We start from the raw sequence: 16,533 nt of genomic DNA, 5'->3' as shown, positions 1-16,533 counted from the left end.
AAAATGCAAAACTGTGATCCTGTGTCATAAAGCTTTTCTCTTTCACATGACCACAAAGTACATAATTATATGCATCTGAGGATTTTCCCTTGTATAAACACAGGGCTTCTCTATCAGATCAGTGTATGCATATATTGGGCCATATGATCGCTGGCCACTTGGACATATCAAAAATCCATTCATGATCTGATTCATGATCTGGTCATTTTTCATCATCATTGAGAGTTATTATTTTTTTTTTATGTAATTGGTGCAGTCCAAGCCACTTGACTAAATGAACATAAACTAGTCCCTGTTAGCCTTTGTGTGTGTGTGTGTGTGTGTGTGTGTGTGTGTGTGTGTGTGTGTGTGTGTGTGTGTCTGTTATTTGTGTTTTTTTTTTTCCTGGAGTAAGGTTACTTTGGGGAAGTAGTGCAGATGTTACCTGCCAGATCTACTTTCCAATTCAAATAGGAAATTAACAAGAAAAGAGACATCTAATTTTCACAAAAATGGGTACACCGGAATTATCCGCTTTGTTATCCACTTTTTGTTTAAGTGCTAAAAATGTTATTTTTGGGAGGCACAAAAACATTAGCAGTCAAGGGGAGAACAGACCTACTAATCACCACATGGTGGTGAAATATCCTCCCAGATAAGTATACAACCCAACACTCTAGCACTTTACTCTCTGCTTTTCTTTCATTTCTGAGACATGAGCACAGTCAAAGGCACCATCACCCTTTGTTTTAACTTGACCTTGTAACAGAGATCAGACCCCACACAGAGGACCTGATGAGAACACCACCACTCAGAATTTTAAAATAAATTGTACACTTGCCTGACAGCCAATGGTATAAAAAAAAGTGATTGAAAAGTATTTTGCTGTGTGACTTTGAGCAAATAAGCTGTTCCAGCTGTGTTTGTTTGCACCACATTCTTTAAAGGGATTGGGAAGGCGAGTTGGGGTGGGGTGGGGTGGGGTGGAGGGGTGAAATCTCTATCTATTGAAACAGTTGAGACAACTTGAGGGGATTTTAGTTTGCAGCGCTCTCAGCATGTCAATCAGAGGTGCTAATGAAGCGTCAAGAGGTGGCTCCTTGCTACCTGCCAAAAAGATAATCCTGTTGGTTCACCTCGGCAGCCCCCACCCTCCCTGCTGCTTTGCCATTCTTGGGTCCTAAGCCAAACAAGGCTGTCCTCAACACCTGACAGCTGAGCCAACAACAGCCACACAAGCACTTATTTATCCTTCACATATGAATAATTTCCACTCTGTCTCGGAAGCTATGAAAGGCGCACAGTATGGAGGTACGTAAGCAGCAGAATGAAATAAAAAAAAAAAAGCCCATCTGCCTAGATTATCACAGCATGGTTTACTGTTGCCGAGCACGCTTTGGGCGGAGGCAGCATGTTAGAGGAGGAGAGGTGGCATATGAGATGAACTGGTGGCTGTGAAGGGGGAGTGAAAGATTAAAAAGCACTTTAGCAGAGTGCCTTCCTCAAGTTGTCACTTTTTGTTGAAATATTCAGGTGGTGGAAAGGGGTAATGCTAAAGATTATATAAGGTTTAATGGAGACACGGTGTGGAAGGATCTGTTTGGTAAAGAAAATGAACACAAAGGCATTTAGACACAAATGAACACAAAGGCATTTAGCCAAAATCTTGCAGAACTGATTTTAATTAAAAAACCCTGCTTACTTTGTTTTTCAGCGTTCCAGGGACGGGGACTCTTTAAACAACCGACACATCATGTAGCCGAAGATAAATAGGCTCAAAAACTTAGTAATGCAGAGTTCAGTTAAAAAAAAATGTGACATTGCTGCAAAAACATGCTCAAGCGCAAAATGGACCTAAAGACATTCGTGCACCAGTGACTTAATCACATTTTTGAGCCTTGACTACATGACACACTTTAACTGACACATCTGAGGTCAATTTGAATTATAAGCTCTTTGCAGCATCACAAAGACCTCATCCGGGTTAATGCAACTGATGCAATGTTATCCTCATGCAGCAACTATTGCTCTGTTGAAAACTCAAAATCATGGCGGTAAGATGGCACCTGTACACCCTCTATCTAACCCAGCAGAGGAAGTGTTGAAGACTCGGCCAAGAAACCCAAGATGTTCCCATCTGTTAAGCGAACAAATCCCCCTTAGACAAAACATAACACAGGTCCTGGTCTGACTCTCCAGGCTCACATCCATCGCCCGTAAAACCTCTCCAAAACCAACTGTTCCACTGATCCCTCTGCTCTCAGCTAGGAGAGATCTCCAAAGTCAGGTTTATCCTAATAAAGTTCAGAAATATTTTGTTTTTCCAGGATAGGATTTGACCAATATGTGCTTTTGAAAGCTGACATTTTTGGACTGGAGCTACTGCTAGTCAGTAGTTTGTACAAATATTATCTTTACATATGACTGTTCTCCAGCCAAGAAAAAAAAAATACAACATACAGTAAGTGAGTTTCAAAAACCATGACTTTGAAGCTGTTCAGTAACAGTCAGATTTGCCAGGCAGCCATAACTGTTTATGGTATGTTAAAAAAAAAAAAATCTTTTGGTTTGGTATTTTTGAACACAGGTCATATTAAAATGTTGAATGTTGAATAGGGCACAACCTGTTTTGACAATCTTGGGTGGCTTACCACAAGTTTCTTACTAGATTTCAACACAGTCCAGTAGGGCGATCGTTTTCTGCCATTTAAAAACTGTTGTGCTGTCGGTCCAGCACACGCCCCGCTCATGTGATGTCGGGTTAATGGTATGTTCCTTTTTCCCAGCGGGACATGCACATGAACACAATGCTAAGGGCCCTATCTTGCGCCAGACTCTCTAAACCCGTTATTTGCGGATTTAGGGTTGCGCAAGAGGCGTTCCCCCGTAAAAGTTGCTATCTTGTGCACCTCCTGCTATCCGCCAAACACCTGCGCTACCCGCTGTATTATGCATAGGTGTGTTTTGGGCGTTACGCCAGTTAAACCAATCAGTGTGCCAGGTGCCATTGCCTTTAAGGGCAGGCTGCGCTATCCTAAATCCTAAATCCTAAACCCGCGATGGAGAGAAGGAGGTAGATTTTCTCAGGGCTTCTACTGAGGCTAAAGCAAGTTGGCTTTATATACATATTATATATTATATTATAGGCGAGTTAATTCGGGAGGTGGAGCCACATGTGTCCAAGTGGACGTGTCACAAGGTTGTGCTGATTGAGTAAAATCCCCGGGCCACACCACACACACACAAGAGGCAGAGGTGGAACTATGTGTAAACTAATTTATTGACAAGGTAGATTGGGCAAATAAAATATGAAAAATAAAAATATAGCACAGCTGCTGGCTTATGATAAAACAATAAAACGTGCTGGCGTAAGTGTCCAATTAAAACAGTCTTTCCTCTAAACAGTCTAAAATCCCTGGGTCACACACCACACACAAGAGGCAGAGGGGGAACTATGTGTAAACTAATTTATTGACAAGGTAGATTGGGCAAATAAAATATTAAAATAATAATAAAAAATATAGCACAGCTGCTGGCTTATGATAAAACAATAAAACGTGCTGGGGTAAGTGTCCAATTAAAACAGTCTTTCCTCTAAACAGTCTATATGAGTAATATACTCTGTCCATTCCGGCGGCGTCCCGGTATCAGTCCGACCGTGTGTGTGGCGAGGCTCCGTCGGGGCGCGCATTGAAGCCGCCTGGACGCGCTCTCCTAACAGCCCAAACTTTAGGGAAAGCGGATAGCGGGTGGTCAGGACCACCCGCTATCCGCTTTCCCTAAAGTGTGTGCGCAAGATAGCAACTTTAGGGATAGCGCATGAAACACGCCCACGAACACACCTCCAGGCGCAAATGATGCAGTCGGCATAACGGATAGTGCGTAGCGGGTGGCGCAAGATACCGTTTAGGGATAGCAGAAGCTCCTAAATCCGCAATTTGCGGGTAGCGGGTAGTGGCAGCGGATAGCGGGTGGCACAAGATAGGGCCCTAAATGTTAAAAGTGACCTTTTTCACAGCGGCCATGTTGATGTGAATGGCAGGGGAAACTCGAGGGTAGCTACTTAGTTTAAGTAAACCAGAACCTTTCCAGTAATTAATGTTAGTAGTTACCTCCGAGTTTTTGGCATTAGTAACACCTGTGCTGGCCCTGGTGCTTTTATGTCAAAATGGCTGCTGTGGAAAAGGTAGATCAAATGAGGTAAATTAGCATATAGTCCCGAAGTGTTTTGCTTTTTGCTCATTTCTCCTGAAATGTATGAATGCAGTTTTCATGTATAATAACTGCAAATCCAGTTATACTGTATCTGACAAACTGGTCTCTGTGGTGCTCTGCACAAGTTCACAAATGTTTGGGATGTACTGTAACCACTGCAAAAAAAAAAAAAAAAAAAAAAGCAGTAGTAGTGAACAATAGTTCTGAATGAATACAAAAGTCAAATTAACACAAACAATTGTACAGTTTCCTGTTTTCAAAAGGGACATTAATAATGTTTTTTTTTTGAGAAAAACTGTTTCCATATTTGGCTATGTTGGCAGCTAGGAGTGCTAGGTCTCTCTTCACTAAAGCTAGTGGTGAGGTTTATATAATTTATGATGCTGAGGCTCAACATTTCAATAAGGCCTGCATTGACAAATGATGTATTTGTTAAAAATGTTTGATTGTTACTATAATTGTCTATAATTCTATAATTCTATAATTTTTTTGAGGAGGGAAGTTCACGGAGGAATACAACCCTGAATTCTCTGAATGGGTTGAGCATGCGTTCTGTGAAAGCCAGTCACATAACGCATGGCCTCTTTAATCACAGCAGCCACATCTCAGAACAGGGTGGTTTGTAACCCGGTTTCCTGACTGCTGTAACTGCGCCCCGATGGCTGTCAGTGTGGCAGTTCACACTTAAGCTTTCATGAACCCATGACCGGAAAAATAAATCCTGAGTGCTGCAGCGAGCCGCCGCCCTCTTCCCAGCGACCCTTCAGAGGGAAACCAGCTTTGTTCTCCTTTGTTGTTGGTCAGATCCCCCTCCTCCTGCATGTGGCTAGCAGCCACGGGGTGAAAACAGCCCCAAGATTGAAATAGCAGCTGGTAAAATAAACAGTTACGGCTCTCTACAAACCTTCGAAATGTCTTTGATTCAAGTTAAATAGACGTGATGGCTTTCTGAGTATTGTCTTAAACATGGATACAAGAGGACAACACTGGAAGAGCTTACAAAGGTCATGATTATGCAACAAGGTTGAGTACAGGCTGCTCTCGGGCCTCATGTTGTTTGCAGGTGGTCAAAAGCACAACACAGACCTTATTCCCACCTGGTATTAACATCCGTTCTTAGATATCTGAATACAAGCTGAATACAAGCTGACTGCTTTTGTCCGCATCACATCAGAGGTGTAAACAGTCAGGTGTCCCAGGATGCACTGAAGGACCGCCCACTAACCTGACATCCTCTGACTTGCCCTCTCTCTCTCTCTCTCTCCCTCTCTCACTCTCCGTCCCTTTGAAATGATACATGTTTATTAGCATATAGAGCGGGAAAGTGAGATCCAAACACAAGTGAGCAGAAGAGATGTGTGTGGAGACGCTTGTTAATGCCAAGTGTGGACGGACAGACTGACAGCTGTCTACTCGTGTTTGGATTAACAAAGACACACTGTAATACCAGGTGGAGGCAGAGCCACAGATTTACCTGGTATTTCAGCATATGCAGTTACTTAAGACACTGGTCATGTTTAAATAGAGATAATCCTGCAGATGAGTAAATCAGAACAGAAAAAAAGACATACTGAGAGACATAAAGAGAAATATGAGGTACTGCTAGATAAATGTAAGTGTAAAAAAATAACAGCACATACTGGGGTGCAATGAAAATACATATCTGCATCATGAAATAAATGCAGAATAGTAGAAAAAATATCGTTTTAAATGTGAAAATCAATGCTGGAGAATCAAGGCAGAAATGTGCAACCTTACAGCGTATGTCCAGGCTCAGCAGCATTGTTAAGGCTACAGATGGGACACACAACTGTTCAGAAAGTGTTTAGCAAACACAAGAGGGGGAAATACACAAAAAACTGTCTGAGGCCCCTGTGTCTACTCTATGGTGTGGAGTGGCCTGCAGTTGGGCTCTTCTCAGGAAACCAAGGCAGGCAGGGAGTGGTTCCTCTTCCCTTATCACCATATCCTGTCCTCCACTTTGACGACCACGCGGTCCACACCCTGCCAATCCACAGTGACCAGACTGGCAGCTGATGCCGTCATCATTGAGCTGGAACATTCACACCCCTGGAGAGACAGACAGCCTTCAAACGTGTGGAAGTCCTTTCAAAGTCCATTTCCTCAGCGATGAAAAGGAGTCGGACCAAAGACTGAACAGCTGAATGAGATTGAAATACACTGGTATTTTTGGTGTTACGCATTTCTAGCACAGCTCTGGTGGGCTTTAGTAGCAGAAGATACGTCCACCCTCATTTTCTACGTTTTTATTATAGAAATACAAAAAAAAATTCGAAACGAAATCCATCCACTCCATCATTATATGATGAGCATCGGAGACTGATGATATGTAACAGTGGAGTAGTATCTTATGGTGGATTGTTTTTACTCACATCAATCTAATAATCTTCAAGAGAAAACAGCCTTCTCCCGTGCAGTGTCAGCAGGTATGGCTGGCTGGAATTCCTCACTTCACGTCACATACAGGAGGAAGTTATAGTAAACAGCTGATGTAAAAAAAAAAAAAAAAAAAAAAGGTTAGGAGCTCAGATCTGCTGCACAAACCATCATCGGACTGTTTAGCGACCACATGCACTGCCATTTTATCCGTGCAAGCTCAGATAGAGTTCACATGACACACAGATGGCACACATAGGACTGACTCATGGAGTTCAAGCAATAGGAAATTTTAAGTCTGACATTAAAGCAAATATGTTTTTATTACCATTTTATTAATATTTTTAACTTTGACTGATTTCATACAGTGGTGGATGTAAGGGGTGGCATGGGATAGCAGCTGCCACCCTAAAAAAAGGTCTTGCCACCACAGGTTTAAGCAATCTAATTTAAAAATGTTGTTGCTAGGTGGAAATTTACAATACCAAAGCTCTAATGTCTGAGTTGAAGTGAACGCAGCATGGTGTGTGGAAACCTGTTACTGGCCTTAGTTGGACTTTCTCTCTATTTAGGCTTTGAATGAACGGTTAGATTGTATCATTAGAATGGAACACGGAACACACATGAACTGATACATTAATGAACTGATGCAACAAAGTATCTGTGCATGCAAAGAGAGAGAAAGCCCAACCAAGGCCACTCTAATATAAGAGAAGACATCTAAAGAAAGAAATATAAAAAACATTACTGGAAAATTAAAAAAAAAAAAAAATGGCTAAAAAGAAATTTACCACAATATTCTCACACACTTTCCAAAACAATGTATTAAGAAAAGTATCCAAAATATCACAAAATCACTGATTTTTTTTGTAGAAATTACACAAATGAAAAACCAAAAAACACCCAAAAAGATTGAAAACAAAAACAAATAAAGTGAATTTTGTTCAGAGGGCTAAATAAAAGTTTCTGAAATAAAAGCCCATCAATGGGCTTCTGATATGACTCAAAGGTCTGAATCCAGAAGACATAAATATGATTATTCTTTTTTTTCTTTATAGTCTCTAAACATTTATCCCTACTGAACCATTACTTTTTCTGTTAAAATAACTAAATTTCCTCATAGAGATCAAAAAATGCAGTCCTTTGTCTTTTATCTAGTCTTATGTTATCTTGTATTCATGTAAACTTGGTCATAATCTACTCAAAATACCTTGTTAGAATTAGCTCAGGCCAAAGTCTTCCCAAATATAACCATGTTAGTATTGCCTAATGAATCACACTGCATCATGCTCATCCTGTCAGAGGCTGGACCTCCAGGACAGCATCAGTCCCCACATGTCAGTGTGACCTGGCATGGGTGGGTCACAGCAAGGTGCTGACTCGGCACGCTGTGGACATGGACAGCGTCTTGTGTCCTGGCTGTCCCACTAGCAGCATGCTAATCACGTGTTAACTGCAGCACAGGATCAAAGGAAAGAGGCCCGGGCAGGACTTGTGCCATTCCAGGATGTCAGGGAGGCTGATATGAACGTATGGGAACAACTGAACCCTGCAGTCCCCTCTGTCACTCTGATAAAGTGGGCTGGTTTCCCCCTGGCCAAGGGCCATGGGAACAGGCAGAGGGTTAACCTGGCGTGCCACCCAGCCCTGCGTGAGCTCTCTGTGATGGAAACAGTGCAGGGCCACTGGGCACACAGCCATGCTGCTGTGGAGGAAGGATGCTGCAGATGCAGGAAGGGCAAGGCACCAGCTGGGTTCACGCTCAATCCCTAATGAGAATTTCTACATTTCCATGCATCATTTTGATAGAGCGCACTCGTGAAAAATACACATTTGAAGTTGCATGAATAAAATTGTCTCTTTCACTCTCTGAGCAGCTGGAAGTTTAGTGTTACTAAAGTTAATAAAACTCAGCAGAAACAAGTCCCTGTTAGAAACACTATTTGAAGTTGTTGGACTCAGAGGAGCAGGGTTGTGTCAGTTAGCCAGTGGAGGACAGTAACAAAGTACATTTACTACAGTACTGGACTCAAGTACATTTTTCAAATATAGGTACTTTACTTGAGTATTTTTTTTATTTATTTATTGGAAACACATGTACTTAACCTACTCTACTTAATAACATTTTTCAATTACATGTACTTCACTTTATTATTATTATTATTATTATTATTGTTGTTGTTGTTGTTGTTGTCATGGAAACTCAGAACTTTTACTCCACTACATTTTAGAGCCAAATAATGCACTTTTGACTCCACTACATTTCTGTGAAGGTTGCCATCTCCTTAGTACCTTTGAAGTCTTTTCTGAAATGCGATTGGCCGCACGCTATGCTTCTCACAGGAGAAAAACCAATCACAGTGCACGCTCTCAACTGGACTTGATGTAAAAGCCTATAGTTACATCATCGAGCTCTGTGAAACAAGTGCAGGCAAGACGTCTACTTTCAAAATAAAACACATCTGTTCCATTTTGTTAGCACAGAGCAGTCGACTAACCCGGCGGTGGTCAGTATGTTTATGTAGTGTCATGGTTCCAAAAGCAGGTCAGTGCATTCAGTAGGTGGTTTCAGAGAATCACCAGCCTGTGTAAATATTGTCAGAACAATACAGCAATGTGTTGATATTAAAAAAGATGTACTTTTGAATACTTAAATATTTTTAAAAGAAAGTACTCTAGTACTAAAATTTGACTCAGTAACGTTCTCTTGTAGTGGAGGACTATATGACCAGGAGGATGTGTACTTTGACTCAGGCTGTGGGGTTTTGTACTTTGTCCACCAATGCTGGTAGCATGTTGCTCATGCTGGGAAGCCAATCTGCCTGCATATTTCAATATCTCTGAGACAATTAAAATGCGTGCCAGTTTCACCTCCATTATGTCTGGCTGGGTGACCTGGAGGCAGCGTGGATGGAAGTGTGTAAGTATTTGTGCCACATGATTTAGTGTGCCCACTGCGTGCAGACCCAGCCAGCAGCCACTCCAAACAGGAGAATGGAGTGCAGAGAAGTGCAGGGACGAGCCCATAATGGTTCATCTGCTTCACGCCCCGTCCCCCTTCCCTAACCCCCCCACCCGCTACCCCCTTCATTATGTTTGCGCCCGGTATTGTTCTCAGCCAGAACGGGCTGTTCCCGCTCTTCTCCAAACACACCGCTCCACTGGGCACCGCCACAACCAGCAACACATCACAACCCAACCACACTTGAGTGCAACTCTCTCACACTTCCTCTAACCCCCAGTAAGTGCCAAGCTCCATTCAAAAATCCCACCGACTGAGCACGTTTTACAAATGATGTGGGGGTTAGAGTGAATTGGTAAGGAGATGACCCTTCAAGATTATGAGAATAACAGATACACCAATTCTAAATAGTTGACAATTATTAAAATAAGTGTGGGCTGCTGTATTGGATGCATATGGGAAGTTGAAGATGCTAGTGTAAGTAATGCTCCAGCAGGTATGTGTACAGGGCATTACTAAATTTACAGGAAAAAAAGACTAATATGGTTGAAATGCAAATTAGAGTTTCTTCTTCCACAGCTATTAAATCTTTATTATATCAACAGTTTTTTGAATGGAGATTGGTATATACTGGCATGGCCTACACTGCTTAACAAATGAAATCAGATGAAGGTGCTTAGTATCAGTACTATTCACTGGTGTTAGGTAGCCAAATATAAATTTGCTAATCTCCTCTAACTTTGCCCATACAGTATACTAGTACACTATACAGAAATTCAGTATAATTGCCATCTTTGGACTTCCCCTCTCACCGTGTTCCTAATTAAACCTCGGAAATAGGTTTCATTTCACCCTCACGACAAAATTCAAGTAGTTTCTTTTTATTTTAATTTGTTTGGGGTTTCTTTTTGGTTCTTTTTTTCTGATTTTCGGGTAATTTTCTTGCAATTTTTTGCTTTTTTTCTTTACCCGTGTTACAGTGTTTTTTATTAGTATTATCATTATCATTATTATTAAATTATTATTATTATTAAATGTTAATTGACCTTTTATCTGCCATGTTTATGAAAGAAATCAAGTGAATTTGCTCTGTTTCCATCCGACAATTGAAAGGACAAACTGCAGCCTAAAAACCAGAGAAGTGCAGCAGAGGATTTGAGTGACAGACTGGTAGGTCCCTCTGGATCAGCACACACTGCACATGCACAAAGTGTTTCTCCTTCAGCATCTCTGCATGTGAATATTCATGAGTATGCACACACACTCATTATACAGTCACCTCTTAAGTGTCTCAGTTGAACTTGAAATGGTTTGAATGGTTTCTTCACAGAGCTGTGGTCTGGGTGTAAGGATAGCAGTGCTCTCATTCTCATTGTTACCGAGTGGTGGATTCTCTCAGGATGTTGTCAATACCAACTGTTACCTTCCCTTTATTGAGGTGAACCCCTCCCCCTTCCCCGCTAAAACTTTGTTTATTTCACAATTTGAGTGGATTAATGCTGTCATTTTTCGGAATGTTAGCTGGGGGGAAGTCCACCTCAATGGCAGGAGGCTAACAGTTAGCATTTGGAGCATCCAGCCAGTATCCAGCACTCAGTAACAATGAGAGGAAGATAGAGCCACTACTGTCCTACAGAACAGTGAGGACGGAAGTAAAATAACAGCTGGGGGGTGTGGGGTTATATCTTTTGTTTTTCAAAATGGGTGAACTATCCCTTTAAGGAGTACACAGTGTAGCAGAACACACCGGTTACATCAGCCTGTTTCCTGCTGCAAAGGGCATTAGTGTCTGTATGTTCCAGTGAGCAGGGAAGAGCCCTTCTCCCTGACAAAACAGCCCTGATTCACCCTTTTATCAGCCTGCATTGTGTACACTTTATGAATTCCACATGAACCAATAAAGTGACGCAATTTGTGTCAACCCAGCAACCGGATGGCCTGTGCTTTGAACCCATCAGCGGCTACACTGATAAGATAAATGCTACTCACAACACACCTCTCAGGCTTTTCATTGCTTTAATCAAAGTGAACAAATTGCATCAAACACATAAATATGAACACCCTGCCAAACACATGGAGTGAAAGGGTGAAACATGGCAACAGTATCCAACTTTTTTCTTTTTCTTTTAATATAAAACGCTTCTTCTGAAGCAATATTTCACTTCTTTTTGTATAAGAATCACACAGAATTCTGTCAGTGTTCATCTGAAGGTCAGGAAAAGGACCGATAAAGTGCATTTAGACTTGTGTCTCTACTGAACATGAGAATATGTCTTGTGATAGGCGAGCTTGGCTCTGACACCAGCCTGCCTCTTAGGAGGATGGAGGTTTGACAGGCAGCCAAGGAATATTCCTGCTGAGCCAAGTGAGCCTGTCAATCAGCAGAATTACACAAGACAGATCCACTGAGGGAGAGCGATGGTGGTGATGAAGACACCCGCCGCCCGCACCCAACGATACACACCTTTTACATCTGCTGGATATACAAAGCTACATTACAACTGACAATCCACACTTTTCCTTTGACATTTGTTCGGGACAATCCCTCCAGTATCCTTCCCAGTGTTATATGTTTGTGATGACAAATGCCTTCTTACATGATGAACTGTTGTTCACCTATGAAGGACTGTGATCTTGCTGCTTTCAACCAAAACCACATACCGTATTTCACCAATTAATCGCCCGGGCGTTTAATACGCAAAATCAACTTGGACCCCGGGCGTTTAAAAGAACCAGGCGGCTATTCGCTGCAGGCCTTTATTTATTTTTGCACAGACCTGCACCAGGCCATTATTGTGATGACAGCTACTGTCCAACATATTTATAGTTGGTCGATTTAAGATTACGGTACACCCTTTTTTCTAATGTTAGCTAGCGCTCTTATTTTGACAGAAAACGGAAGTGCCGCACAGTTATTGTGCAGGCTAACTGTTTACTTCTGCAAAAATAAGGTGAGTAGCCTTATTTTGGGTTTACCTCAATATAATGCAAATAATCGCCCCGGCGGTTATTCGGGTGGCGTTTAAAACGCAAAATAGGTGCAGACCCCAGGCGTTTGAAAGAACCAGGCGGCTATTTGCGGCTGGGCGATTAATTGGTGAAATATGGTATATATGCACGTAAATATAGCCCGCTAGCTAATGAGTTGGTGAACACTAGGTAGCATCGGTGATCGCACAGTGTGTGTTGTGGCTGCATTGCATTCTGGTCTATTGAGGCTACACTTGGTGGAGAACCTGCACAGAACTTGAACAAAGTGGAATGGTTACTGTCACACAACAAAATGGCCATTATAGTTGTGCGCTGTGGTGACAAGTGGCGTGAAAGCAGGGCACACCTGCTTGAGAACTGGGCAGATATGTAGTGCTGTGTAACCTAAAAAGCAGAATTTACTAAAGGAACTGCGAACATTTGAATTTGCAAGTCCTGCTGTGTTACACGAGCGTTCAGACAAGTCTAAACTCAACTGATGTCTGACATTAACAACCAGGTAAAAGTTTTTATTAACTTTAAAAAGCTAACAGATGCTGAAATTCAAGAAATCATGCCACTACTTTGGTCCTCGCTGCAAAACAACTCAGCAAAAGCTGATTTCTATGGAATCTAGCCTGGTTCTGTGGAATTAGTGCACATAAAAACGGCCAACACTCGGACTACCCTGGTATGCTGATTTGAATGGGAAAGCCCTTTCTACTCTATTCAAGCTCTGTGACAAACTGGCATCCCTACCTCTTCTTTGATGGATTTCTCACTGTGATTGCTGAAGAACAGTGTAAAACCTACGGTTACTGTTAATGCCTTAAGACTGCTGGAATATTTTCCTTTTGGTACACTCCACTGTAGTGCTAGGTAATACCGAGATGGGATGTCACTTTGTCCTAAGTTTGGCCTGCTTTCCAGAAAATACATCAAGCAATCTGGCCCAGAAATGCAAGGTAAATGACCGATAACCAATAATGTTTCTTAATAGTGTTCACATGTTTCAAAGGATTTTCCTTTAAGAACCACTGTGCGTCGTCTGCGTAGTGGATCATCAAGGATCATGTAAACTTGTGGACTGTCCTCCCACTGTGCAACATGGAGACAAAATAATTGGGATTACCTGTCACTATGCTAAAAGGATTGACATCTGCAACTTTGATAGTTCGCTCTAATATAACATATGCTCCTGTCTGTCTCAACACAAGCTTTGGTGAAATAAAAAATATAAAGATTCATCTTTTTTTTTTAACAGGGAAACGGCAAACATTTTGATCAAATGAGAAAAAAGAGACAAGTCAGAGCGCATTCTCCGCCTTTGTCATTTGAGTGTTCAGTGTAAACTTCACAACTTGCTGCTGTATGGCATAATACTTCCTTTAAAACAACATCAGTGTCCCTTGTCGCTGGCAGGCTTGTTGGTATCAATAGTCCACAGGACAAAATCAATTCCATTTGGCCTTTGAGAGAAGGAAGCCCCCGTTGACCCTGCATCAACAGTTCCACTGGACGGATCAAACTCCAATGAGCCAATGAGCAATCAGACTTCACAGGGCTGCCGAGGGACTGGTTCTCTTTAACAGCATACACAACGGACCAGCAGCTCTGGATCCAGGTGACAGTAGTCCCTGTGTGGCTTGGCATCCTGCTCATGTTAGTCCTCTCATAGTTCCCACTGCTGCTTTTGAGCATCGCCATCATCTCTTCTTCTTCTGCTGCCGGAGCATCTTTCTCCTCTTCATGATCATAGCGTGCAGCTTTTCCAGCCCTTCCTGCAGCCCTTCTCCGATGATGGCGCAGGCTGGCTGAAGGTGCCAGGGCGTGGAGGCACCCAGCTCCCCCAACGCCAGCATGTTCTCCATCTCTGCCAGGCTAAGCGAGTTCCTCAGATCCTGTTTGTTGGCCACCACCAGAACCGGGACTCCCTGGTTCTCCGCCAGCCGTGTGATCTTGTGTAGCTCTGTCTTGGCCTCCTCGATGCGCTCGGCGTCCACAGAGTCCACCACAAACACAATGCCGTCTGCACAGCGGGTGTAAGAGCGCCACAGAGGCCGCAGCTTCTCCTGGCCACCTACATCCCAGAAATGGAAGGACGCCGTCCGCCGGCTAGCCCCGAGTGACACTTTGATTTTCTCAGTGTTAAATCCCTTTGTTGGGACAGTGTTCACGAACTCGTTGAAACGCAGGCGGTACAACACGGTGGTCTTGCCGGCGCAGTCCAATCCGAGAATGACGATATGCAGAGCCTGGAAGGAAGGGAGGCATGGGAAAAGAGCGTGATGGTCTGATAATCCATTCCCCATCTTGATGGAGCAGCGATGGAAGGGACAGGGCAGAAGTCGCTCAGCTTTCACCAAATATTCACCAGGCTGCTTTTATTCCCTAGGAGCTGCAACCTGAACCTGGGTGGAGGGGTGGGGTGGGGTGGGGGGTAAAGTCAAGAGAGGGTGCATTGTAAGCAACTGTAAAAGCACACAAACAGCTAACACCTCATTGCTTTACAATAGCAGAAGTACCCAATGAGTGAATATATCCCCATTTCCCTTCAGACTACACATCCTCACATTATTCTGGCAGCAGGAGATGAATGAGAAATAAAACAGCAGGGTGGATGGGAGCCTATTTGCACATGTAGCGCCACAGCAGCCAACAGGGATTTGATACGCTAATTTCTATTCACTGGTTGAATCAGTAAACAACAGGATAGACGCCTTTGATTATTACCGAAATCCCAGTTTCATCTGAGCATCCAATCTGCAGTGACAAGAGACAGACATCAGAAGTGGGATATTTTAATAACAGGGCGCTGTTCTCCAGGCTGTCATGGAGCTGGAGCCAAAAAATATAAAGGTGTTGCTCGGCAACGTAGCTAGACCTAGCCCAGATACGCTCCTTTCTCTCTTGCATGGCAGAACACAAAACCTCCACTCAGAAATACGGAAATTGACAAATACTTGCTTATCGGCACATATGCTCACATCGCAGAATACTACAGAAAGACTGCTGTGAATCTTTGGGGTCTTCTGGTAAATTCGGCATTGAGATGACACACCAAGCAGCACTTTTTTTCAATAAAATCTCAACTTTTAAAATTGTATCGCACTAATTTCTACCGCCCTCCAACGTGCATTTTCGTGGAAGGATAGTATGGGAATAACAGGTGAACAGTGTAAATACCAAACATTTTACCAAAATTAATCACTGGTTGATATACTGCATGTATGCCGAATTGAAGAGCGAATCCTAACAATTCATAAAATGTCTTAATTCTCGTTGTGCCTTGTAGTTTACCTTTGAGGATAAACATGGCCATATAAAACTGCAGGATTTCTTAATGGAAATCGGCGTAAGTGTTCTCCATACAAGAAAGAACGAGAAGTTCTATTTTGAATAAAGAGGCTTGACATGAGCTTATGCGGCCAACAAGTGTTACAGAGTGACTTTATGTTCTGCCTGGCACTAAACCACATATGCGTGCACATTTCCAACACAGATGACTGGGAATTCACTTTACTGTGCTTGACTACAGGATAGGCGGATCATTAATATAGCACAACATGACAGCAAGCGTCATGAAAAAAAAAAAAAAAAAAACATAATAACGTCGAGTCTACTACATACAAGCCCTAAATATGTCAGTCTAAACTCACCTGTGTGATTAAGATTAAGTCCACGAGAAATCGGCAGTGTAACAGTAGATGATGTATCTCCGCTTGTTGCGCTTTCCATATCCATAGAGCCACTGAGTGATTCCAGCCAAGGGGAGTAGCTTTCCTTTCCCGACCAATGTCAATTTCACTATAGTTAACAATAGTAATTCCGGTTGTGTCTTTCAAAATAAAAGCACGGGTGAACTCCTGTATACCATATTTCGATGCACTCAAGGCAAACATACAGGCCTACTCAAGCTTACCCTCTATTTTATTTGAGAAAGAGAGTCTCTCATTTTTAGGCTGACAAAAACTTCTATAGATGTATTCCCGAAATCTAAAAATTTCTGT

The 16,533-nt window shown here is 42.5% G+C and overlaps 1 protein-coding gene across 1 annotated transcript; it reads right to left on the bottom strand.

The window, feature by feature from the left end:
- Positions 1-13,686: 13,686 nt before the first annotated feature.
- On the bottom strand, positions 13,687-16,272 carry arl4ab (ADP-ribosylation factor-like 4ab). The gene is made up of 2 exons (XM_030064235.1): positions 16,183-16,272; positions 13,687-14,934 (listed from the first exon to the last, which is right to left on the bottom strand). The coding sequence occupies exon 2, from the start codon at positions 14,833-14,835 to the stop codon at positions 14,230-14,232; it is 606 nt and encodes a 201-aa protein (XP_029920095.1). The 5' UTR covers positions 14,836-14,934; positions 16,183-16,272; the 3' UTR covers positions 13,687-14,229.
- Positions 16,273-16,533: the final 261 nt, after the last annotated feature.

This window comes from Myripristis murdjan, chromosome 11 (assembly GCF_902150065.1).
Source record: "Myripristis murdjan chromosome 11, fMyrMur1.1, whole genome shotgun sequence".
Taxonomy (NCBI): Eukaryota; Metazoa; Chordata; class Actinopteri; order Holocentriformes; family Holocentridae; genus Myripristis; species Myripristis murdjan.
The sequence above is the reverse complement of the archived record's forward strand: the minus strand, read 5'-3'. Positions and strand labels throughout refer to the sequence as shown.